We start from the raw sequence: 27,036 nt of genomic DNA, 5'->3' as shown, positions 1-27,036 counted from the left end.
CAAGCCCCAAGTTTAGGGCTAGTGTCCTTGACCCACAGTGAGATAATCTGTGGCTGCCTGGGGCCAGGCTGAGAAGCTGTGCTGGGAGTGCCAGCACTGGGTTTAAAAGATTTACATCTTTTTAACCCTTTCTTCTGATGTCCTGCTATCCTTGCACACCAGGGGAACTGCCTTTTGGCACCTTCAAATTAGCTCCAGACTATTCAGACCCCTTAACATGCAAATGTACATATAAAATCTGTTTCATACACTTTACGGCTGACAGACCAACTTTAAAATTATATATAATAATCCAGAAAAACCATCCAGAGGCCAGGCTGTGTTACAGCAAACAGTTTTTCTCTTAGATAGGCTTATGCCTATAGGTAGCCCATTCAGTTAAGATCTCTTGCTTAAGATCCAACATGGCGGCGGGCGCGGAGAGATCAAGTCTCTAACCTCTTCAGCTGCGCGGGCATAGGGAGTCGTAAACCGTCTAAATGTTGTTTGCTCAGGATCACTAGGCAATGCTGAGCTGACGTGGATCTGGGGCGAACAGTCGGGGCCTCTCAGAACACACCGAGCCCGGATTGGCTGAATTCAAGCTCCCGTTCGCCTGCTTCTCGCAGACAAACTGTTGTGACTCAGCACTAAACGGTCCCACTGAAACAACTGGTCGGACCTTCTGATCCTACGGAGGTTAATGCCAACCGAGCCTTCATAGGCAGTGGCCACAGGATTGAAACGGGGCTTGGGAGAGACACTCAAGACCCACCCGTTGCATTGGTCACCCAGCAAAGGGAATGAACGGTCACCATTTGCATGGAATACCACCATGGCAGAGAACTGATGTCACCAGAATGCGGCGGAGGAGATAACTTCATTGAAACCAGCGGCGACAGGTGTGTAACCCCCTAGCCTTCCCTCTCCACACAGCGGGGAAACCTTAAGGGCCCCTCCCAGCTCTCCCGTGAGCGTGATAGCCAGACCAAGGGAATCAGGAGTGGTGCGGGACCCGCAGCGCGGAACTCCCCGCTACTGCTCCCACCAGTGCTGACAACTGAGGTCTCTTGCACCAGCTACCGGGGGCGTAGCTACCGGTAAAATTTGCTGAGGGTTCTCAGCCCCAAGCTCTACAAACTTAGGGTCTGAGGGAATGGCAAACAGGGAGAGTGTGCCCAGTCGTTCATGAAAACAGGGCTCCCGGGAGCAGCAGACCTGGCGTGTAGCCAGTATTGTGGTGAGCATCACCGGTGAGCGGGGCCTGGCCTGAGGAAAAGTGGGGAAGTGACTAGACACAAGAGAACACCCTAGGCACTCAGGATTGGAGACCCGCCCAGTCTGGGAGGAGGAGCTGCGGCACAGTGATTGGTTCCCGCGTATTGAGAGGAGAAGCTTGGCCCGGTGGGCACAGCTCCACCTACTGGAAGAGAAGTTAATCAAACTCTAAGACTGCATTTATTAATTTTTTTTTTAATTTGGGTTTTTTTTTCATTTTCATTTTTTTGTTGTTGCTTTTTAAATTTCTTTTATTTTTTTTAATTTTTTTTCTTTTGTCTTTTCAATTTTCTTATTCCCCCTTCCTTGAATTCTACCTGCTTACTCTCATTCTCTTTAGTGACTTCGTCCCTTCCTTCTAATACCTTTCCTCCCAAGCATCAAATAAATTTATAGGAGTAAACAGTAACTCAGCAGTCAAACAGAACAAGAAGTAACATGAGCAGCATGAAAAAGCAAGGAAGAAAAGGAGTACAAACAATGCAGGACAACCTAAATATTCAGGAGGACCTAGAGGCATCAGAAAAATGGTCATATAAAGAACTCAAGGAATACCTTAGACAGATGGAATGGAACCTTAAAGAGGATATGAGACAGCAAATTCAAACAGTGAAAGAACACATTGAAAATGAATTACATAAACAGATAAAAGAAGAAGTTAAGCATCTTTATCGGGAGATAGAGATTATAAAAAAAATCAAACAATAATTCTAGAAATGAAGGAAACTATAAACCAAATTAAAAACTCAAATGAGAGTATCACTAACAGAGTGGAGCAAGTAGAAAGAAGCCAGAACGTCAGATAATGAAGACAAAATATATCATCTTGAAAAGAGTCTAGCCAACTCAGAAAGGCTGGTAAAAAATCACGAGAAAAACATCCAAGAGATATGGGATAACATAAAAAAAACAAACTTAAGAGTCATCGGGATACAGGAAGGTATAGAGGTTCAAACCAAGGGAAGGAGTAACCTGCTGAATGAAATAATTACAGAAAACTTTCCAGAAATAAAAAATGAAACGGATATACAAATTGTAGATGCATACAGGACACCGAGCATACAAAATCACAGTAGACCAACGCCAAGACACATTGTTATGAAGATATCCAATATACAGAACAAAGAGAAAATATTAAAAGCTACAAGAGAAAGGAGGCAGATTACATTCAGGGGTAAACCAATAAGGTTAACAATGGATTTTTCATCACAGACGCTGAAAGCGAGAAGATCCTGGAACAACGTATTTCAAACACTGAAAGACAATGGATGCCAACCAAGAATTCTGTATCCAGCAAAACTAAGCTTCAGGTACGACAACGAAATAAAAATCTTTCATGATAAATAAAAGTTAAAAGAATTTGCAGCCAGAATACCAGCATTGCAAAGCATCTTGAGTAAAATACTACACGAGGAAGAAATGAAAAACAATAACCAAAACCATCAGTGGGAAGTGCCTCAGTAAAGACAGAGGGCGGGGGGGAAGCTAAGCATGGAGAAACAAACTAAATTAAAAAAAAAAAAAGATAAATAATCAAACATGGCTGGAAGTACAAACCATATATCAATAGTAACTCTAAATGTTAATGGCTTAAACTCTCTAATAAAGCGACGTAGGCTGGTAACATGGATTAAAAGAACAAATCCAACAATATGCTGCCTCCAGGAGACACATCTGATTGGAAAAGACATACACAGGCTGAAGGTGAAAGGTTGGGAAAAAATATACCACACACACGGTCCTCGTAAGCAAGCAGGGGTGGCCATCCTCATATCGAATAAAATCAACTTCAAGACTAAGTTAATCAAAAGGGATAAGGAAGGACATTATATACTGTTAAAAGGAACCATTCACCAACAAGACATAACAATTATCAATATTTATGCACCAAATAATGGTGCTGCGACGTTCATAAAACAAATTCTCCTCAAGTTCAAGAATCAAATAGACCACAACACAATAATTATGGGTGACTTCAACACACCTCTCTCACCATTGGACAGATCCTCCAAACAAAAGTTGAATAAAGAAACTATAGAACTCAATATCACAATCAATAACCTAGACTTAACTGACATATATAGAATATAGCAACCATCATCAAATGGATATACTTTTTTCTCAGCAGCACATGGATCCTCCTCAAAAATAGACCATATATCATGCCATAGGGCAACCCTCAGTAAATATAAAGGGGTGGAGATAATACCATGCATTTTATCTGATCATAATGGAATGAAACTGGAAATCAATGATAAAAGAAGGAAGGAAAAATCCTACATCACATGGAAAATGAACAATATGTTACTGAATGATCAATGGGTTACAGAAGACATAAAGGAGGAAATCAAAAAATTCTTAGAGATAAATGAAAATACAGACACAACATATCGGAATCTATGGGACACAATGAAAGCAGTTTTAAGAGGGAAATTCATTGCCTGGAAGACATTCCTCAAAAAAAGAAAAAAACCAACAAATAAATGAGCTCACACTTCATCTCAAAGCCCTAGAAAAGGAAGAGCAAAACAACAGCGAATGTAGCAGAAGGCAAGAAATAATTACAATCAGAGCGGAAATCAACGAAATTGAAACAAAAGAAACTATTGATAAAATTAACAAAACTAAAAGTTGGTTCTTCGAAAAAATAAATAAGATCGACAGACCCTTAGCCATGCTAACGAAGAGAAGAAGAGAGAGAACTCAAATTACTAACATATAGGATGAAAAAGGCAATATCACAACAGATGCTACAGAAATACAGAAGACAATTAGAAATTATTTTGAAAACCTATATTCCAATAAAATAGAAGATAGTGAAGACATCGATAAATTTCTTAAGTCATATGATTTGCCCAGACTGAGTCAGGAGGATACACACAATTTGAACAGACCAGTATCAATGGATGAAATAGAAGAAGCAATCAAAAGACTACCAACCAAGAAAAGCCCAGGACCAGATGGGTATACAGCGGAGTTTTACAAAACCTTTAAAGAAGAATTAATACCAATACTTTTCAAGTTATTTCAGGAAATAGAAAAAGAGGGAGCTCTTCCAAATTCATTCTATGAGGCCAACATCACCCTGATTCCGAAACCAGACAAAGACACCTCAAAGAAAGAAAACTACAGACCAATATCCCTAATGAACCTAGATGCAAAAATCCTCAATAAAATTCTGGCGAATTGGATACAAAAACACATCAAAAAAATTGTGCACCATGACCAAGTAGGATTCATCCCTGGGATGCAAGGATGGTTCAATATACGGAAATCAATAAATGTTATTCACCACATCAATAGACTTAAAGATAAGAACCATATGATCATCTCGATAGACGCTGAAAAAGCATTCAACAAAGTACAGCATCCCTTTATGTTCAAAACATTAGAAAAACTAGGGATAACAGGAACTTACCTCAACATTGTAAAAGCTATCTATGCTAAATCTCAGGCTAGCATCATTCTGAATGGAGAAAAACTGAAGGTATTCCCTTTAAAATCTGGAGCAAGACAGGGATGCCCTCTATCACCACTTCTATTCAATATAGTTCTCGAAACACTGGCCAGAGTAATTAGACAGATGAAAGAAATTAAAGGCATAAAAATAGGAAAAGAAGAACTTAAATTATCACTATATGCGGTTGACATGATTCTATACCTAGAAGACCCAAAAGGGTCTACAAAAAAACTACTAGAACTAATAAATGAATTCAGCAAAGTGGTAGGATATAAAATCAACACGCATAAATCAAAGGCATTTCTGTATATCAGCGACAAAACTTCTGAAACGGAAATGAGGAAAAACACTCCATTCACAATATCCTCAAAAAAAATAAAATACTTGGGAATCAACAAAAGAGGTGAAAGATTTATATAATGAAAACTACAGAACCCTAAAGAGAGAAATAGAAGAAGATCTTAGAAGATGGAAAAATATACCCTGTTCTTGGATAGGCAGAACTAACATCATCAAAATGGCGATATTACCAAAAGTTCTCTATAGGTTTAATGCAATGCCAATCAAAATCCCAACGGCATTTCTTGTAGAAATAGATAAAGCAATCAGGAAGTTCATATGGAAAAATAAAAGACCCAGAATAGCAAAAGCAACTCTAAACAGGAAGTGTGAATCAGGCGGTATAGCGATACCAGATTTCAAACTATATTACAGAGCAATAGTAAAAAAACAGCATGGTATTGGTACCAAAACAGGCGGGTGGACCAATGGTACAGAATAGAGGACACAGAGACTAATCCACAAAGTTACAACTATCTTATATTTGATAAAGGGGCTAAAAGCATGCAATGGAGGAAGGATAGCATCTTCAACAGATAGTGTTGGGAAAACTGGAAATCCATATGCAACAAAATGAAACTGAATCCCCTCCTCTCGCCATGCACAAAAGTTAACTCAAAATGGATCAAGGAGCTTGATATCAAATCAGAGACACGCCGTCTGATAGAAGAAAAAGTTGGCTCCGATCTACATATTGTGGGGTCGGGCTCCAAATTCCTTAATAGGACACCTATAGCACAAGAGTTAATAACAAGAATCAACAAATGGGACTTACTTAAACTAAAAAGTTTTTTCTCAGCAAGAGAAACAATAAGAGAGGTAAATAGGGAGCCTACATCATGGGAACAAATTTTTACACCTCACACTTCAGATAGAGCCCTAATATCCAGAGTATACAAAGAACTCAAAAAACTAGACAATAAGATAACAAATAACCCAATCAACAAATGGGTCAAGGACCTGAACAGACACTTCTCAGAGGACATACAATCCATCAACAAGTACATGAAAAAATGCTCACCATCTCTAGCAGTCAGAGAAATGCAAATCAAAACCACCCTAAGATACCATCTCACTCCAGTAAAATTGGCAGCCATTCTGAAGTCAAACAACAACAAGTACTGGTGAGGATGTGGGGAAAAGGGTACTCTTGTACATTGCTGGTGGGACTGCAAATTGGTGCGGCCAATTTGGAAAGCAGTATGGAGATTCCTGGGAAAGCTGGGAATGGAACCACCATTTGACCCAGCTATTGCCCTTCTCGGACTATTCCCTGAAGACCTTAAAAGAGCGTACTACAGGGATACTGCCACATCGATGTTCATAGCAGCACAATTCACAATAGCTAGACTGTGGAACCAACCTAGATGCCCTTCAATAGACGAATGGATAAAAAAAAATGTGGCATTTATACACCATGGAGTATTATGCAGCACTAAAAAATGACAAAATCATGGAATTTGCAGGGAAATAGATGGCGCTAGAGCAGATTATGCTAAGTGAAGCTAGCCAATCCCTAAAAAACAAATGCCAAATGTCTTCTTTGATATAATGAGAGCAACTAAGAACAGAGCAGGGAGGAAGAGCATGAGGAAAAGATTAACATTAAACAGAGACATGAGGTGGGAGGGAAAGGGAGAGAAAAAGGAAATTGCATGGAAATGGAAGGAGACCCTCATTGTTATACAAAATTACATATAAGAGGATGTGAGGGGAATGGGAAAAAATCAAGGAGAGAAATGAATTACAGTAGATGGGGTAGAGAGAGAAGATGGGAGGGGAGGGGAGGGGGGATAGTAAAGGATAGGAAAGGTAGCAGAATACAACAGTTACTAGTATGGCATTATGTAAAAAATGTGGATGTGTAACCGATGTGATTCTGCAATCTGTATTTGGGGTAAAAATGGGAGTTCATAACCCACTTGAATCTAATGTATGAAATATGATATGTCAAGAGCTTTGTAATGTTTTGAACAACCAATAAAAAAAAATAAAAGAAAAAAAATAAAAACATGATGTAAAATTTAGAAAAAAAAAAAAAAGATCTCTTGCTTAAGAGACTACAGGTAAGATCAACACAACATGGCTCATGTCTTAAAGGACCAGTAACAGACATAAAAATACAGACAAAGAGAGGATCACTGAAATCAGGGCTAACAGATAGAAACCTTTAAAACATGTACAAATTGTTTCTACTTACTTTTCCTTTGACAGACCAACTCCAATTGCAAAATTGTATAATAATTCAGAAAGTTATTTATTCAAAAGCCAGCTCATTACAGTAAAACATTATCTTAGATAGGCTTACATCTAGGTGGCCCTTTCTTTAACTTACTTTACCTCTGACAGACCAACAACAATTGCAAGATTGTACTAAAAAGAAACAGAGAGAGAGACAACCAGAGAAGAGCCCCAAAACCATGGCCCACAGACAGGAACCTTTAAATTGACCGGCCAAGATCTTTCTCAAGAGACTAAATACAAGTCAATGCAGTATTGGCCACATGATACAAACAAAACAAAAACAGACAACCAGAGGGAATTCCCAAACCCAAGGACAACAAACAGATGAGAACCTAGAATATAACAGAAGGGAGTAAATATCCGTAGGTTCTGAAAACCCACGTAATCCATGATTCCTCTACCAGTGGTGTCACAGATGTCTCCACAAAGAGTGACCAGATGTTCCCATGAAGAGGAACCAGATGTGTGGAATCAAGGGTCTCAGTGTGCACACAGAGGAACTTACCAGATGGCTAAAGGTGTCATGACTTTACTGAGTTCAGTTTCCTTTTTCTCAAAATGAACCACAGTGGAGCAATCTATACCCTTCAAGGAGAGAAAGCAGGAGTTCCTGAAAGCAAAAGGAGCTTCAGCAGCTGCTGGGAGAATCCCTTTACTCATAGGAATAGCTACTCTAGTTTAAGCCAAGGCAAACTCACCAGTCTCCTAAATCTGCATTTGGCTCTCAACAAGTTCCCAGCCACCCTGCATCCTCAGCATGGATGTGGGTTCCTTGGAGAGCCAGGCCTACCCAAGAAAGCTGGAGTGGGGGCTGCTCTCAGGCCCCATCTGGGGTGCCAAATTTGTTATAGAAAGCTCAGTCTTTGTCCCTGATGCCTATCTAATAATGAGGATATGATTTTGAGAAAAAGGAAAAAGAAGTTTCATTGCTTTGCTATTCAAGGAGAAACATAGGGGACTCTGTCCTAGAGGCTGTGATTCTCTAGTCTCTAATTATTAATCCTACATCTCAGCCTCCCAAGTTGCTGGGATTACAGGTGTGCACCACGTCTGCCAAAACGAAATATTTATCTAATAGAAACAATGTATAAAAAATTTACAAACTAAGATATTAAAAAAATGACTAAAAATACCAAATTTGTGCACATACCTGGCAGAATTCACATGTAACTTGAATTTCATAAGTTGAACAACTTATCACGTTCTCTTTTTCATGGCAAGGATACTGAAAAAAAAGTGATTTCACACTATTAAAAATAGTTTTGAAACACTTCTCGAAACACAGAAAGTGAAAGCACTCAAATTATACTCTGTAACACTAGGAATATTCAAAACTCCAATCACTATTAACAAACTTTATAAGTGACAGAGCACTGCTCCTGAAATATGAACAACCATGTAAATGCCTTAACTGTAGGTATTAACATATCCAACTCTACCATAGGGGTTTAATGAACAAGAAATATTTAATTCAGCCCTTAGGGCTATGGTTGAAGGACAGTTATTAAAATAGTAAAAGTTCTTACTTTATAAGTCTGACAAAAAAAAAAAAAAAAAAGATCTGGCATTTCAAAATTTCTACTCAAGAAGCTTCTAACTTAAGATATACTTAATGGTGGTAACAATATAAGTCTGTTTTGTCAAAATGTATTTGTCCCACAGTGTAAATGATCCACATAAGCAGCTCCCCTTTCCATAATTTTGTAACTTGCTTATGTGATATCAACTTAAACACAGCATATTGAAACAAATAAGGTCATTTTAAAACTCTGCCAAAACTTTAACTTATATTCACTGAAACTCCATCTAGTGGTAAACATAGTGTACTATATTATTATCCAAATAAAACCATGATAGAGGAAAATTATATTTTTCATAATTTTGCTTATAAATCTTGCTCAGAAAAACTGGATAATCCCTGAGCAGAAATGTGTAACTAGAGATGCAGTTCCCAGTCCTGAAGTAAAGGTCACCCTGATATGAATTAAGACAAAGGATCTTCTTCTCTGGCTGCAGGCAAAACTTAATCTGGTAGGGTTGCATTTTTCCATTCATATCCAATGGTGAGGAAAGGAAAAAGAATACTAGAACAATCCAAAGGAAACATAGAGTAGTCATGCTTCTGTCATTACCAGCAAATGTGAGCTCAGGAAGAGCAAGGAACTTATCTTTGGGCTATCTAAAACGATGTCTCAGTAAGTTAAGTTCAAGAAACATCTAAACATAACTAAATGCAACCATGAAAAACAACAAACAGTTGTTTCCTTGCACTTAAAAAACTAGCAGAAGAAAGAGGAATACATTGGTATGATTTCAATTAATTCATAAGAATATAGGAAAGTTGGGGCTGGGTTGTGGCTCAGTGGTAGAGCACCTGCCTAGCATGTGTGAGGCAGTAACACATAAATGAATAAAATAAAGCCATAAAAAAAAGAATATAGGAAAGTTAAAATACTATGAGAGTATAAGATGGGCACGGTGGCACATGCCTGTAGTCCCAGCGCTCAGGAGGCTGAGGTAGGAGGATCGCTTGAGCCCAGGAATAAGGCCAGCCTAGGCAACACAGAGAGACCCAACTGAAAAACAAAAAACAAAAACCAACAAAAACAAACAAACAACTATGATAATGTAAAGGCAGACCAAGGATCAATCTGATAGTTCTAGAAAAGTTTCTAAGGGAGTTAACCCTTGATACCTCTCTATATAATCTTTTCTACCTTTTTATCATAACTTTCCTTTTTACCTATACAAGCCTATTTTCTAGAGTCGATACAAATTCACATTCCTTTACTACCATTTTCTAATACTTAGGTGAAGTAGCTGTAAACAAACAGTTCAAGTCTGGAGATACAAATGGTATCTTTTTGTTCATCTAAATGAATCTCAAGCTGGTAAATCCAGGCTTATCTCCTTTTTTCAGCAAGAATGGAAATATGCTCAAGACAGAAGGTTTGCAAGTGAGGCTTTGTTACACAATATATTGTTGGAGAAGTGCATGATTTCTGATTTAAAAAAAAAAAAAAAAGTAAATTGTGCCAGGAGCACATGCCTGTAATCCAGCGGCTCAGGAGGCTGGGGCAGGGGCAAATTCAAGACCAATCTCAGCAACTTAGTGAGGCACAAAGCAATTTAATGAGACCCTTTCTCAAAATAAAACATTAAAAAGAGCTAGGAATATAAAGCACCCCTGTGTTCAATCCCCAGTACCAAAAAGAAAAAAAAGAAAGGAAGATTGTTAATTGTTCACATTGCATTCTCTGGCAAGTGTCTAAAAACCTATATTTCTATTCCAGAAAAATCACTGTCATGAAAAATCACTGTCTTTGGGGTACCCAAGAGGGTTCTAGGCAAAATTTTTAAAATTCCCATTTCTTTGGTTTTTATCACCTCTAACTCTTCCCACACTTCTTTATTTTTCTCGATCTCATGATCTAGAGCTATCAAATTCCCCCTTCTATCAAAAAATGAGTATACTTTGTGCTTGGCACTCTCCTGGATGCTACGAATGAAATGATGAATTAAAATATAATTCCTGCCTTCATGAAGCTTCAAGAATAGCAATGGAGTTTATACTTGCATCCGACTTAGACAACCTAAATTAAGAATCAAAAACTACCTCTGAATGCACCTAACAAAACTAAGAGCTTCAACCCTTTAGGGTTTTATCTACACTCGTAGAGATACAACCTGAACTGTCTTTTATTTCTAATCTCACCTCCTGCCAGAGATATTTCTAATACACCATGGCCCATTTAACAGTATCATACTGCCTGCCATCCATTGAAGATGACACTCAATTTGCATATCCTCAATTTACATATTATTTTCACTATATCTAAAACATATCCTCCCAGATGAATGCCTGACTTCTTTGCTATTAGACAATCAAGGCCCAGTTCAAATGATACTTTCATTGCAATTCCTTCCCTATAATCCAAACTGAAATTTTCTTCAACTAAGCTTTTTGTATTGTTTATCCTCTGCTTACAGCACCCATATTAGATTTTGGAAAATAACAGATTATATAATCTGTATGCTTCTTTCACTCCACCCCAACTATGCCTTGAAGAATCATAATATACTGTAGCAAAAGCAATCAAAACTGGCTTAAACCCAGGCACTTGGCACACACCTGTAATCCCATCAACTGGAGAGGGTGAGGCAGAAGAATCCCAAGTTCAAGGTCAGCCTGGGCAATTTAGGCCTTGTCTCAAAATAAAATTAAAAGGGGGAAGGGGGTGCTAGGATATGGCTTAGCGGTTACACGCATCCCTAGCACCACAAGGAGAAAAATATTGGCTCAAAGACTAGTTGTGCCACTCCTAAGAGAGGCAATCTTGGTCAAAGTTCTAAACTCCTTTGAGATGCATTTTCCCCACCTATAAAGTAGAGGTAATACTATCTACTTCACAAAATTGTTAAGTATTAAAAATAGTACAGATGAAGTGCTTCACACAATGCATGGCACTTATGAACTCCTGATAAAAATGGCAGTGGTAATTCTATTTTGATTTTTGTTGTTAATATTGCAAGGCTATTCTATGTATCCTTATGTCTGCATAGCATCTTATTTATAGCAAGCACAGAGTAAATGTTTAATTATTAATCACCCCCCAAAACACATACAACTTGTAAAATGAATAGATATACATTTACTTCTTGCACAAGTGAAAACTCTATACTTCATCTCAAATGCTCTAAAATTTTAAAGGAATGGATAATATTAAATACTTTCATCTTTTTAACTGGGAAAGGACAATCAGATGATTTTTATGAAAGAAACAACTAAATTTGGCTAACCTGAAATTCAAATATTATGAAGAATTTAAACATACTTTTCCATTTCTCAGAAAATTATAAATGCTTCAAATCCAATGATTTACTACTAGTTAAGACATAAGTGCCTAGTATTTGCAGTAGAGATTAGAGATGAGCTACAAGAAGCATCTGTTACAGACTATTCCAAGATTCTTTTAATGTTTATAAGGGTTGAGGCGTGGTGAGTTAGAAAAGAAAACTTTAGTTCTGCAGATTCTAAAAATGAAATACAATGCCATCTGTATAGCAGCAGCACTGGAAGAAACATGGTGACATTTTTGTTTCTGTGGTAATGGGGATTGAATGCAGGGGCACTCTACCACTGAGCTATATCTTACATCTCCAAACTTTTCTTTCTTTTCTCTTTTCTCTCTTCTCTTCTCTTTTCTTTTTGAGATAGAGTCTTACTATGTCGAGGCTGGCATTGAACTTGTGATCCTCTGGCCTCAGCCTCCTGAGTTGCTAGGATTACAAGCACAAGCCTCTGCACCCTGCATGGTAATATTTTTAAAAGCAGAGTTCACATCTGACAGTGCACTGTTGTCATAGCCTACACTTTCACTCTATCACTGTGACATTTGGTAAATGGGAATAATAATATTTACACCACAGTTTTTTGATAGTAAAATGAAAATATTGTATTAAAAAGTAAGCTCAATAACTTTCTCATAGCGAGCATTCAAATAGCAGCTGCTGTTACTTTTTAAAATACAAATGATATGCAATAAAAATGGCTTAGATGATAACAGTGATATATTACCTCAGTTTTCTGATTCATCATTACTACTATTTAACACAGTCTCTAATTGCCCAGAAATAACTATTCAGAAAGAGAAATTAAATAACATACTCCCCTTTGAGAATAAATAATAAACCACAAGAAATCGGAATTAAGTCTATTTAAGAAAGAAATTATCCTTAACATCATGGGTAACTATGAAGCAATCACACACTACAGTAAAATGTCTTAGTCCTGGAATGTTTAAAATGCCTTGTGGATTAAAAAGTATTAGCTAGAGTAAAATGTTGAAAATTAAAAGTCCCAAATCAGATTATCTTGCTATGCTTGATTTAAATAAGAACTTGGCCCAAAATGATGAAAATATTCTTAAATGTACACAGAACCTGTCCTGAAAACTGATACATATTACAACACAGATTAATCTAAAAATCATTATGCTATGTCAAAGAGGACAATCTAAAAAATATCACAGAGTATGATTCCATTTATACAAATTCTAGAAAAGGCAAACTATAGTGACAGAGAGCAGACTAGTGGTTGCCTAGGAACAGGAGTGGAAGATTACAAAGAGGTCACAAGGGAGCTTGTGATGAATAAATCATCTTGATGGTGGTGATGGTTTGATGGATGTATACATATAAGTCAAAAGTTATCGAATTGCATACTTAAAATATGTGTGGTTTACTACTAAGTCAATAATATCCCAAAAAGCCATTGACTTTTTTTTTTTAAGATTTATGAAATAACCTATCATAGTTACATGAACTTAATACCAATGGCTAATGACCAATCACAAATAGTATCTCTTATATAAGTGAAATTCACTCTACTTTTTTCCCTTCCTCTTATCTCATCATGAGCTAGGTTCTTCATTTCATACCCTAAAAAAACTAAGAAACACCAGGTGCAGTGGCTCATGCCTATAATCCCAGCAGCTCAGGAGGCTGAAGCAGGAAGATCTCAAGTTCAAAGCCAGCCTCAGCAACTTAAGCAACTCAGCGAGACCCTGCTTCTAAATAAAATATTAAAAAAAGGGCTGGGGATGTGGCTCAGTGGTTAAGTACCCCTGGGTTCACTTCCGGGTACCAAAAAAACTCACTAAGAATCAACTTCAAGGTTTGAAATGGCAACTAGCTCTCTTGTCTCCCCTATGCAGTAGATAAATAAAGTGCCTCAAAACCTTTCTCCAAATTAAATCCAAAGAAGCTTTACTTTCAACACTTTAAAATTACACCTACTTCAGGGTTCTTGTAATAGCAGTATAGTACTTTGAAAACATTTTCTGGTATGAATCCACAAAAAAAGTCTTAATATGTATGCCATATATGCTAGTTCAGAAAAAATGAGTATTCATCCATATGAACTAGTATCTCAAACTTCAAATGAAAAACATGACCAAAACTGCTCTAAGTTCAAGAGCAATAACAATTGCTCCTAAGATTAGACAAAGAGGTGGTGCAGAAAAACAGGAATAGTAAATTTCTAAAATATGTACATGAAAGAAAATCTATATATTATAAGATAATAGACTTAGTCATTTTGATACAGGCATAATAAACTTCCTATGAACTGAAGATATATGTTTGGTGCTCTGCTGCAGAAACAGACCAGTATAAAAGTCAAGTTTTCACTTTCTGGTTTTCTATGATAATTCTACCTATAAATATGTATCCATTCTTCATATTTTCTATATTTTATTGTCACAAAGTTTTATTAGAACCCAAACTTGTTAAAATTATACTTTAAATTTTATTTATGACAACACAGCCAGCAATTTCTATTATTTGGTATCCTGCACAAATGACCAATTTTACATAATTCTAAAACAACCCTTAAAATTAAAGTTTTAATTGGAGTTCCAAAAAAATTCCCTCCTGAAAATATTAACTAAATTACTTTTAGTCAACTAAGACACTGTAAGGAACTTTAAATTTGCTCCCACAAAAACACAGAAGTAAAAAAAGAATCATCTGGAATACTACCACTCAGAGTTAACTACTATTAATATTCTGAAGTACATATTCCAGTTTTGTCAGTGTGTATGTGTGTGTGTATTTTTTAATACCTTTATTTTTATTTATTTATTTTTATGTGGTGCTGAGGATTGAACCCAGTGCCTCACATGTGCTAGGCAAGTGCTCTACCACTGAGCATATACACATTTATATAACTTTAAGAAATGTAAAAACAGCATGAAAACTGACTTTAAAATACAATTATCTAGCAGGGTGCTGTGGCACACACCTATATGGGAAGTTGAGGCAGGAGGATCACAAGTTCAAAGCCAGCCTCAGCAACTTAGTAAAGCACTTAGCAACTTGGGGAGACCTTGTCTCTAAATAAAATACCAAAAAGGGCTGGGGATGTGGTTCAGTGGTTAAGTACCCAGGGTTCAATCCCAGGTACCAAAAAAAAAAAAAAAAAAAATTGTAATTATCTACATTCTGCCACATCATTAAATAATAATGTCATTAAAGATTAGATGTCTGGGCTGGGGTTGTAGCTCAGTGGTAGAGCACTTGCCTTGCATGCACGAGGCCCTGGGTTCGATCCTCAGCACCACATAAAAATAAATAAAAGTAAAGATATTGTGTCCATCAACAACTAAAAAATATATTTTTTTAAAAAAAGATTAGATGTCATTTTTTAAAAATAGTTTTTAGTTGTCAAAGGACCTTTATCTTATTTATTGATATGCGGTGCTGAGAATTGAACCCAGTGCCTCACACATGCTAGGCAAGCACTCTGTCACTGAGCCACAATCCCAGTCATAGATGTCATTTTAAATAGCTATATTTAAATATAGCTATATGATATTACACCATTATCAATGAATACTTTTGGGAAACAACTTTGTGCAATATCTATAATAATTTCCAAAGGATGAATTTCTAGAAGTGAAACTGTAATGTCAAAATGAAGACATATTTTGAAGGCTTTGAAATTATATTGTGTTAAACTGTCCTCCAAGAAGCATTATTTATTTCTACTTTCCCTATATAAAAATAACTCATGTCTCTTAACACCTACACCAACAGTGGTACTTTTTTTTTTAAATGTCCAATTAATAAAAAAATTTAAAAGCTGGGTATCTTGACATCCTAATATGGTGAACTTTCTTCATATACATAACAGTCATTTATACATCTCTGTGAATTGCCTTCTTTTGCCTATTTTTAAAAAATAAAATGTTAGCTCAAAATTCTCTCTCCTGAATAAGTACTCTACCACTGAGCTATACTCACAGCCCACGGGGTTTTTATTATGACATGGGACTTCTGACCACGTACCTCACTGTGTTCCCAGTGTAGACCTAAGTATTCACCCTACAAATGAGAAGACTGAAGTTGAAAAGTGTGAAATTACTTACTCAAGGTCAAAAACCAGGGTAAGGCCCAGCACAGTAGCACAAGATATTCCCCACTGGCTCAGGAGGCTGAGGCAGGAGATTGCAAGTTCAAAGCCAGTCTCAGCAATGGCAAGGCACTAAACAACTCAGTGAGACCCTGTCTCTAAATAAAATTCAAAATAGGGCTGGGGATGTGGCTCAGTGGTTGAGTGCTCCTGAGTTCAATCCCTGGTACCCAAAACAAAACAAGCAACTTATACTGTGCCTACCAAGCTATGATATCTTTTTTTTACACCTACCAACTACAGAGAAATTTTATATAAATCATATACGAAAACTGGTATTACAGAAAGATTCTTTGGAACTTCCAGAGTAATCAGATCCATTACTAAATGGAAATCATATAAAAATGAAATGCCAGGAAGAGGACCAAAAAAAAAAAAAAAGAAAGAAAGAAAAAAGTCAAAATAGATGAAAATTGAATAAATTAAGTGTAAGAGTATCTGCATAACAAAGCTCAGACAGGCTATTAGGGTTCAGCATAGTGCAGAACCTGGGTGGGGTAGGGTGAGAAAGATGTCTCTAGTGAGGAGAAAGGAAATGAGGGTTAGGCTAGAAGGAAGGAGGTCAGCCCTACATGGGATACTGCAGTCTGAGTTGAATGAGGAAAGGTCTCTGTGTGGAGGGAAGTGTAGCCTGACAATTCTACATATAAGCATGTATTTGTTCCTCCTATTTTCTGTTTTATTTGCCACAAGCTGTATGATTCTGTTTGTTTTTAACTTCATAATACAGAATGTAGTTTTTCAATTTCTTTTCTTTTTCTTTTTTTTGGTACCAGAAATTGAACCCAGGGATGCTTAACCACTAAGCCACATCCCCAGCCCTTTTTTATATTTTATTTAGAGACAGGGTCTCACTGACTTTCTTAAGGCCTTGATAAATTGCTAAGGCTGTCTTTGAATTTGTGATCCTCCTGCCTCAGCCTCCCAAGCCACTGGGATTACAGGCGTGTGCCATCACGCCCAGCTCAATTTCTTGATATATCTAATAACATGAAAATTATACACAGAAACAAGAATAGACTTGTTAGAGAATCAGTATATTTTGTATCGAAGAGGTGGTCCAATTGGCTTAACTTGTTCAGGTATCTCCCCTAATTTACCCGAAACAGCTATGTCAGGGTCATGGATATAGGATTATTCTCTATTGCACTGGTGGTGGGCTCTCTAAGAGGTGAGTGAGTGTGTGTGTGCTGAGGAGAGATGACTAATGCCAGCACACTCATGTTCCCACAGCATCTGTGTTTTATCTTTTATAAAGATTATATATGTATGTCTGTATAACTGAATTAATATCATTGTTATTATTTTCACTTGTTTATCTTCCTTTTTAGTCTAATTTTAAGCACAGAATCCATCTCTTATTTTTAACATGGATATGAGATAGCCAACCAAATGTTTTCCAAATGAAGTTCATAAAATAAATGAGGAAACATGACCAAGTCGGGCACACTCATGTTCCCATAACACCTATGTAGCCTGATAGGAGATGTTAATGCCCAAGTGGGCTAAAGAGGCATCCACATGAGATAAGAGACAGGATGGCACTATTCTAGTATAGGATGTCAGGACCAACTAGTAGAATATCTGCTTGATGGGGAAAAGTCTGGTGGTGAAAGGCAATTCATTACATACATACCCAGGGATTGATCAAATTAAGTAAATACATCAAGGATATGATAAGTGAAAGTAAATTCACATTATAGGTGACTATAGATCAAATGAACTATAAATATGGGGTGAACCTTTGTATTAAATGGGTTCTGGAGATAATGACATGAACTCATGACTTTCAAAATAAATATAAAGATACAGAAATAAAGATATTAATGTCTACACATGTATGCATATATGTTCATAAAATTTATCTAGTTATGTCCACTGAGAGGGCCAGGAACACGATAAAAAGCACATATATTGGGGCCAGGACTGTAGCTCAGTGGTAGAATGCTTGCCTAGCATGCATGAGGCACTGGGTTCGATCCCTGGCATCACATTAAAAATAAAAGTACTGTGTCCATCTGCAACTAAAATATATATTTAAAAGGAAAAAAAAGCACATATAGCATTCCATATTTTATTGTGTAAATACTATTTTCCACCAAATGGTTCCTCGGCTCCTTGAAATACTGGTTGATTTCAGGGATGGGCAGAGAAAAGTACAGGGCAGACCTTAAATATCTTAGGTAGAAAATAAAAACAAAACGAAAATCTTGCAGATTTAGCCCTGAAAGTGACCAAATGTGGGACAATTTGAGAATCAAAGCAAATAATGACAGTGAAGGATCAAAACAAATAATGATAGTAAAGTAAACCCTAAATAAATAGAGTTCACAAATCCATACTGATACACAAGAATAAATTAAAAGTTTGAACAGGAATAAAATATTTATTTCATCTCGAAGTACCTTTCTATAAAATAAAATGTAATAACTAAGGACAAAGAGTAATTTACAGTACAAAAATCTAGTAAACATCACCTTAATCAAGTGATCCAAGTTAACAATGTTAGAAATAAAAAGCAAAGTTGTGTGCCCTTTTTGGAATGCAATGAGAAAGACATGTCATCACTTCTACTACAATAATTCTGAGGATCAAATCATGAAGAAATATCAGAGAACCCCAAACTGAGGTAAATTCTGTAAAATAATCTTTGAAAATGTTCAAGTTATTGATGTCAAGGGAAGACTGAGGAACTGTTTGTGATCAAAAAGATCAATAAGATACAACAAATAACTGCAACATGAGATATTAGATGGAATCTTTTTGCTATAAAAAATATTACTGGGAAGACTGGCAAAAATTTCAATGTGATCTGCAATATTCAGGTCTAATACAGAGTGTAGAAACAGACCTGTGTTGATTTCCTGATTCTCATAGTTATACTGTGGTTTTGCAGGAGAATGTCTTGTAGAGAAATATAAAATTTGGTAATAATAGGTAATAATAAGGCATCACATTGGCAATTTAGTCTTGAATTAAAAAAAAATAAGGAAGGGGTTGGGGCTCAGTGGTAGAGCGCTTGCCTAGCACGTGTGAGGTCCTAGGTCCGATCCTCAGCACCACATATAAATAAAGTTATTATATGTAACTACAACAAAAAATAAATAAATAAACATTTTTTAAAAAATAAGGAAAAAAACTAACAAGATAAGCTTAAGTAATACATATATAATATGTGCTAAAATAATTCACTACATAAGCATTATTATATAACTAATGTTTTTAGCAGTAGTCATGAGAAAAATACTAATAATAAATAATAATACTAAAAATACTAATAAATAGTAATAATAAATTGTACTGATTCTCTAACAATTCTCTCCTTTTTCTGGCTTATAATTTCAAGTTATAAAATACATCAAGGAATTGAAAAGCATATTCTATATTGCAAGGTTAAATAGAAAATGAAATTATACTATAGTAAAAGAATTTACCAATCTGAATGAACTTATAGAGGATACTAGATAATTATTTATCTTATTAGTTCCCTTTTTAAAAATATGAAATGTGGGCCAAATCTATTGCACAAATAAAAAAATCCTTCAGGCTGTAGTATCAATATTCCTATGCCATTTTAAAGTCTACCATTCAGATGAATTAGCAGTGAAAATATTTATTTTCATACATCTTGATCAAAAACAGATTAAGAAGGAAAATAATTCATTTCATAAAAAAATAGTGCTGGTGAATGAATTTCTAAAAACAGAAGTGGTGGATCAATTTCTGGTGACTCTAGAAATTTCTATACTTTAAAATGTGAATTTAACTGACAATCTACTTAGTTGGTTACAGAACTATAAAATTTTGTAAACTCTTAGAATGCACTCAAATTTAAAAGCAAATTTCTAAAATATGGATAATAGTGTTACATATAATACAGAGCATTCTCAAACATTTCTAATAAAAATCATTTATTTTTATGAAATTTATTTGGAAAACATTGACTGCCTATTTTGCAACCATATTAAATACAAAAGGTATGGATTCTGCACTTAAAATTGGATTAAAAAGGAGGATTAACAAGTGAAAATGATAATTTATTTATGTACATGATTAATCTTTCTTTTATATAAACACAGATGCTATGGGAACATGAGTATGCTGGACTTGGTCAACTCTCCTAAACACCTGCATGATCCCACTAGAGTGCCTGATTTTCCAACAGTGCAATAAAAGGCAATCCTATTATCCATGATCCTGACATAGCTGTCTCAGATAAATCAGGGGAGACACCTGACCAAGGTAAGTCAATCAGACTACCTCTTTAGGAAATTGGTAAAAAGGAATAGTCAAACAGAAGTGGGCACAAGACATTCAGAATCATATTTGAGACTAGTGGACATTTTTGGTCATATTTACAGCGACACATTTAATAAAAAGAATGGAGAAGATACAGAAGAATAAAGTCAAGAGAAAGGAAAGTAATTTCTACGATTGGATTTTTGGATTTCCTGGAAGTTTCTAGTATTCTTAGAATGAGGATTTTTTTTTGGCTTTTTTTTGCCAGGGTACTGGGGATTGAACTCAGGGGCACTCAACCACCAAGCCACATCCCCAGCCCTTTTTTGTATTTTATTTAGAGACAGGGTCTCACTGAGTTGCTTAATGCCTCATCATTGCTGAGGCTGGCTTTGAACTTTCAATCCTCTTGCCTTGGCCTCCCAAGCTGCTGGGATTACAGGCATGCACCACTACGCCCGGCTAGGCCAAACTCTTGAAATAAAAAAGTTTCTCACATTTTTAAACAATGGTATAGAGAGTAGGCAAAGAAGAATATGCAACAGAGATCACAGGTGGTTCCTACAAAGCCTAAAATATTTTCTTTTGGTCCTCTTCAAATTAAGAAAAGTTTCCCTAGCCATGCTGTTAAGAAATTGAAAATTTTTAATTTGGTAAGATCACTAATAGAAATGTGGATGATGGATAAGAGAGAGCTACACTACCCAAGAAAACTAGAAGATACTGTGAGATTGAAGAAGGAATGATGTATTAACTCAAGTAGTGCTAATCAAAATGAGAGGAAAGGAAAGATCAGTTATGAAGAAAAATGCTCTTAGGACAAAGCTTCATGAACTGATGGCAGCCTTTCAGCCCATCGTACTCCAGGGTACGATGATTCAGACACGGTACCTTGCCTTCATGGAACTTACAGGTTATGAAGAATACTTCTAACCAGATCATCAACTTGAACATTCAAGTTAGTTAAGTAGCTTAAAACTATTTAATCCTTTTACTATTTAAGGATTAGTATATAAGAAAAAATTATCAAGTGTTACCACCCTTTCTTCCTTGTATTTGCTTTAAATTTTTTTCACCTTTAAATACATACACATTTCAGTTATTTTTTAAATATTTATTTAGTGTAAATGAACACACAGTATCTTTATTTATTTTTATGTGGTGCTAGGATTAAACCCAGTGCCTCACATATGCAAGGCAAGCACTTAACCACTGAGCTACAGCCTTAGCCCCACATTTCAATTATTTTCCAAATTTTTGACAAAATTAGAGTAACTCCATTTATGCATGTTTTTTTCTTTTGATTTGGACCTCTGGGTTTAGGTACAAAAGCACAGGCCAATTTGCTCATACATCTTGATATATTTGCAAAGTCTACCATTAGATTGCCATGTTTTGAAAGATTCTGCATGCCAGATCACTTTATTAAACTGATATTTTTCCTTCCATTTTATTTTAATTTTAATGGGGAGGGGGAGTACTAGGGATTATACTCAGGGGCACTTTACCACTTAGCTACATCCCCAGCCCTTTTTATTAATTTATTTTTTAAATTTTGAGATAGGGTCTCCCTAAGTTGCTGAGTCTGGCCTTGAACTTGTAAACCTTCTATCTTGGCCTCCAGAGTTGAGTTGTTGGGATTGCTTTCCATTTAAAAAAGCTGTATTTAGAAACTATAAATGGCTTGAGATCAAAACCCACTGTATTTCATATCTCTAATATCAATACCATATGGCTAGCACATAGATGCTCAAAAATGGTATAATTCAAGGACCTTATAATGTCAAATTAATATTTCTGATCAGTATGAAATAATAATGGTAATTTACTTGGCTGAAACAAATCAATACAAAAGCAAATAAATCTAATGTTTAATTTGCTTGTATATAGAGTATGTAAACTTTTTGCCACAAATATTTCTGAAACATAGAAAGTACTTCATAGATTTACTACTGTTACTAGTCTTATAAAATCCTAGGAGAATTGGGATGTTTATGTTGGGCCTACTTGTCTCCAGTCAAAAAAGTTTAGGAGCCTCTGAATTAAACAAAATCTAACACTTTAAAATCAGTCTTAGATGCACTTTAATATGCTGATACATGTTCTATCTCCAAAAGGACATTTCCAACTTTGCTGACACTCAGAATCTTTTTTTTTAAAACTAAGCATTATCAATATGGTAGCGTTCTAAGTAATACTGTATAGAAACATCAGTTAAATTCAATAATATTTGGAGACAGTCAAAAATAAAAAGAATGCTTTTGCAATAAAAGCTTAATTAAGATTTCTTACCTTTCTAGCTGGTAGGCCATGAGTTTTATTCACTCTATAGTCAGGAATCCTTCAGCTCTTACCAATAAGCACAACTTAAGTTTCCATCTAGTATCCCTAGGAAAAGAAGAGGCAGAGAAGCGTGAACTCATTACCCTGTGTGATCTGAAGAATAGCCTCATGTACTTTAACTCCATAATGATAAACACTTCAAATGTTTCTTTCATATCGAAAACACACATCTGAATTTTGCTTTCCATCTATCTATATGTTTTAATAGAAAATTAAAGCTCCGTCCAAAATCCTCAGTGATTCAGGAAGACATTTATCCTGTAGTCTCCAATAATTTTTGGTACATTATCACCCACTAGAGGTATAACAGTTCCAAGGATAAAAGTAGGACAATGGACCCATGATGAAAAGAGAAAATGATTTTTACCATAATAAACCTGAGGTGGGGAGGGAATCATGGATAACAGGTGACATGGCATGAAATCTAAGCATCAAAATTCTTCATAGTGGAGATTAATAGTTTTTGTGTGCGTCAGCGCTACACCATAACATCCAAGGGATCCAGTTTGTGTGCTTCTTATTTGAAAAATAGCTTGACTTTTTGTTTTGTTTTGTTACAGGGAATTAAACCCAAGGGTGCTCAACTACTGAGCCACATCTCTAGTCCTTTTTTCTTTTCTTTTTTAATTTAGAGATAAGGTCTCACTAAGTGGCTTAGGGCCTTGCTAAATTGCTGAAGTTGGCTTTGAACTCATGATTCTCCTGCCTCAGCTTCCTGAGCCACTACTAGAATTATAGGCATGCACCACCGCACCCAGCCAGCATGACTTTTTAATATCTCTGTTAGGATTAGATTCTGCTGTTAATGACAGAAAACTTAAACAACGGCTTAAATTATTCAGAAATACATTCAATGGAAATGTAGGCAGTCCAGAATCATAAGGAACCCAGCATTGTTCTGTTTTGTTTCTCTGCCTTCCTTAATGCATGGCTTCCCCTTCATTGTTTTAAAAATGATTGCTCAAGCTCTAACCATAACCTCTACTGATTAGAAAACAAGAGAAGAAAAGTTGAGCAGCAGCTTCCCTTTAAGGAAAATTTTCAGAACTCTCATAGGAAACTTCTGCTCACATTCCATGGACCAGAACTTGGTCACACAGCCAAAGCTGGCAGAGAGTCTCCAACATATTTATTTCACCACAAACTTATTAATTAGAAATTTCAATATCTACCACTAACCAGAAAGAAGGGAATGAATACTGATAGACAATTAGTTATTTATGCCCTCACACCCATTTCATACTACAACGTAAGATGGTTAGATACCTCATAGAAATGAGTTGGCAGTCTACTAAAGGGAGCTTTTAAAAGTAGGTCTTGCCAGTGACAAAGACCAACATTCTACCAATAAAAGGTCAATTTGCATGTGACAAAGGAAGAAGGGAAAAAATCTGAAGACCAGGATGACAAAGCCCGTGCAAAGAAACAACCGGAATCATTGTTTGGGAGACTAAATTCACATAAATTCACAAAACACAAAAATTATTAGACAGAACCATTATGTAAATAATGGAGTGCCCAAGGTGAGACTGGAGAAACACTCTGCAGAAAGCTCAGCTCCTAACTGCATTAAGAAAAGGTAATGAAGTTGGAAGCATGATGGTCAAAGGAGAAGTATTTTCTTCTACCATTATCACAGGACTATGTTCCCACTATCAGGCCAAGAAAGAATTTGGGAGATTTTTCTATTGCAGACTGTTGTGAAGAAGGGCTATAAGTAATTAAAACAACAAAGACAAAGCTATGAGAATATAGAAAAAGAAGAAGGACTACTACACTTTAGCTTATTAGCTTATCAGATTGTCTAAAACATTCTATTATGCTTGGATGGAAAACTGGGAAGACTCAATTCAAAGGTGGCAATTCTGCTTTAAATAGGATATTTAGTTATACAAATAGGATATTTAGTTATACAAATGTAAAATGGGACTATACATGGAACAGCAATTCAAAGGACAAATGGCTCTGTGGGATAACATAAATTTTTACCTATTTTAGGGGGAGATAAATTTTTTTCCAATTGTTTTCTTTCAGAGAAATGTTTATTTGGTAAATTAGGCTCTAAGTTTTCCTATTTGTATAATCATATAGAAATGATAATTTGAAGATTAAAACTACTTTTTTCTTTCTTACCTTGAAAGGCACAGATGTAGGAATCTCTCCTTTTCCACAAAATATCCTACCTAAGGTACAGGCATTTCTTACAATTAGATATAACTAACCTGAGGGGAGAATCTCTACCAAAAGGTTCAAATACTGCTAATTATCATGGTAAGAGACAAGTATTGAGCCTGCAAACAGGCCTAAAAGATATGTATTAGTGTTGAAAGAAATCAATCCTGTACAAGAAAACAGAAGAGTCTAACATACCCAAGTACAATCCTGTGTGGTAGAGGAGGGTGGCATCTGTCCTTTGGGAGAAGAGGATCTAGACAGTAGTGAAAAAGTCTTAAAGAGGCGGTGTTCAAACTAAGTAATGTATTGTTAAAGGGTCATGATTGTTTTCCAAGGGTACCTGGGCAAGCACATCTTCAACTTCTTTTCGCTTCCCTAAAACTGATGTGCCTATTTTCCCTGAATCCTCAATCTCATACATTTCAAAAAAGCCAAAAGGAGGGCTAGGACGGTAGTTTTATGTTAGAGCACTTTCCTACCATGTGCAATGCCCATGGTTCCATATCCAGTACTGTAAAACAAACAAACAAAAAACCAATACTTCTCATCCACCTCAAATCCTTTTTTTTTTAATTAGTTGTACTTGGACACATTATCTTTATTTTATTTATTTATTTTTTTATGTGGCACTGAGGATCAAACCCAGCACCTCCCACTTGCTAGGCGAGCACTATACCTTTGAACCACAGCCCCAGCTCCCCCACCTCAAATCTTATTGGAATGTATTGCCCTGGGTTGTAAAAACTTCCATTAAACAAAACAAATGGATAATTTAAAATAAGAATGTCTTAAAGCCTCTATTGATGAAGGCACCATTAAGCCTCAGGCTCATGCTTTTTCCCATTTCAGATAAATGCAAAGCACTACGTTAACAATGGTGCTTGTCCTGTGTTTAGAAATGTTCTGAATTTCAGATATACTGAATACTGTGATGACTAACAATAATCTTTAATGACTGTTTCTTTCATTCTTGAAATATTATCCAAAAATACAGCCTTGAGAGGGAGTTCCATAAGAATGAAGAAAAGAAGAAATTATAGGATACAAATCAATATATAAATATCAAGTTTTCCTACACACCAATAATGAACCTGCTAAGAAAGAAAGCAGAAAAATAATCCCATTCACAATAGCCTCAGGGGGTTAAAAAAAAGAGAGGAAAAAACTAGAAATAGGCGAAAGAACTCTACAATGAAAAACTAAAGAATGCTGAAGAAAGAAATTGAAGAAGACACTAGAATATGGTAAGCCCTCTCATATTCATACATCGGCAAAAATAATGTAGTTAAAATGGCTATATTGCCAAAAGTCATACACAGATTCAATGCACTATCCTTCAAATTACCAAAGATATTCTTCCTAGAACTAGAAAAAAGCAAGTCCTAAAATTCACCTGGAAGACTAAAAGACTCAGAATACATAGCCAAAGCAATTTTAGGACAAAAAAGCAATGCTGGAGGCATTACAACACCTGACTTCAAATTATTCTACAGAGCTATAGTAACAAAAACAGTATGGTACTGGCATAAAAACAGACACATAGACCAATGGTACAGAAGACACAGACAAACCCACAGAGACAGTCACCTGATCCTTGACAAAAGTGCCAAAAACTTGTTGGAGAAAAGTGCCTTTTTAACAAACGGTACTGGGAAAAATGGTTATCAATATGTAGAAGAATGAATCTAGATCCTTCTCTCTCATCGGCATCAAAGTCACCTCAAAATGGATCAAAGACCTAAAAATTATACCAGAAACTTTGCAACTCCTTAAAGAAGACATAGAGTCAACACTAAAACATGTGGGAGCAGGCTCACAACTTAATGGAACTCCAAAGCGCAGGAAATAATATCAAGGATTAATAAACAGGATGACATCAAATTTAAAAACTTCTGCACAGCAAAGGAAAAATTTAAAGAGAGAAGCTACAGAATGGGAGAAAATCTCTGCTAGGTACTCCTCTGACAGAGGATTAATATCCAGAATATATGAAGAATCAAAAACC

The 27,036-nt window shown here is 36.0% G+C and overlaps 1 protein-coding gene and 1 non-coding gene across 2 annotated transcripts in view; one reads left to right on the top strand and one right to left on the bottom strand.

Moving 5' to 3' along the window:
• Atf2 (activating transcription factor 2) overlaps window positions 1-27,036 on the bottom strand; it is a 109,494-nt gene that overhangs the window by 73,121 nt on the left and 9,337 nt on the right. Inside the window, exons 2-4 of the mRNA XM_071619048.1 lie at window positions 22,806-22,901; window positions 9,790-9,876; window positions 8,451-8,525 (exon numbers count right to left, since the gene is read on the bottom strand). Of these exons, the coding sequence (XP_071475149.1) occupies window positions 8,451-8,482 (32 nt within the window). The 5' untranslated portion in view covers window positions 8,483-8,525; window positions 9,790-9,876; window positions 22,806-22,901. The remainder of the gene's footprint in view (window positions 1-8,450; window positions 8,526-9,789; window positions 9,877-22,805; window positions 22,902-27,036) is intronic.
• On the top strand, window positions 15,353-15,425 carry Trnaa-ugc (transfer RNA alanine (anticodon UGC)). Its single transcript has one exon. It is a non-coding gene; the product is annotated as a tRNA-Ala (tRNA).

The sequence above is a fragment of the Marmota flaviventris genome, chromosome 11, assembly GCF_047511675.1.
Source record: "Marmota flaviventris isolate mMarFla1 chromosome 11, mMarFla1.hap1, whole genome shotgun sequence".
Classification (NCBI taxonomy): Eukaryota; Metazoa; Chordata; class Mammalia; order Rodentia; family Sciuridae; genus Marmota; species Marmota flaviventris.
The sequence above is the reverse complement of the archived record's forward strand: the minus strand, read 5'-3'. Positions and strand labels throughout refer to the sequence as shown.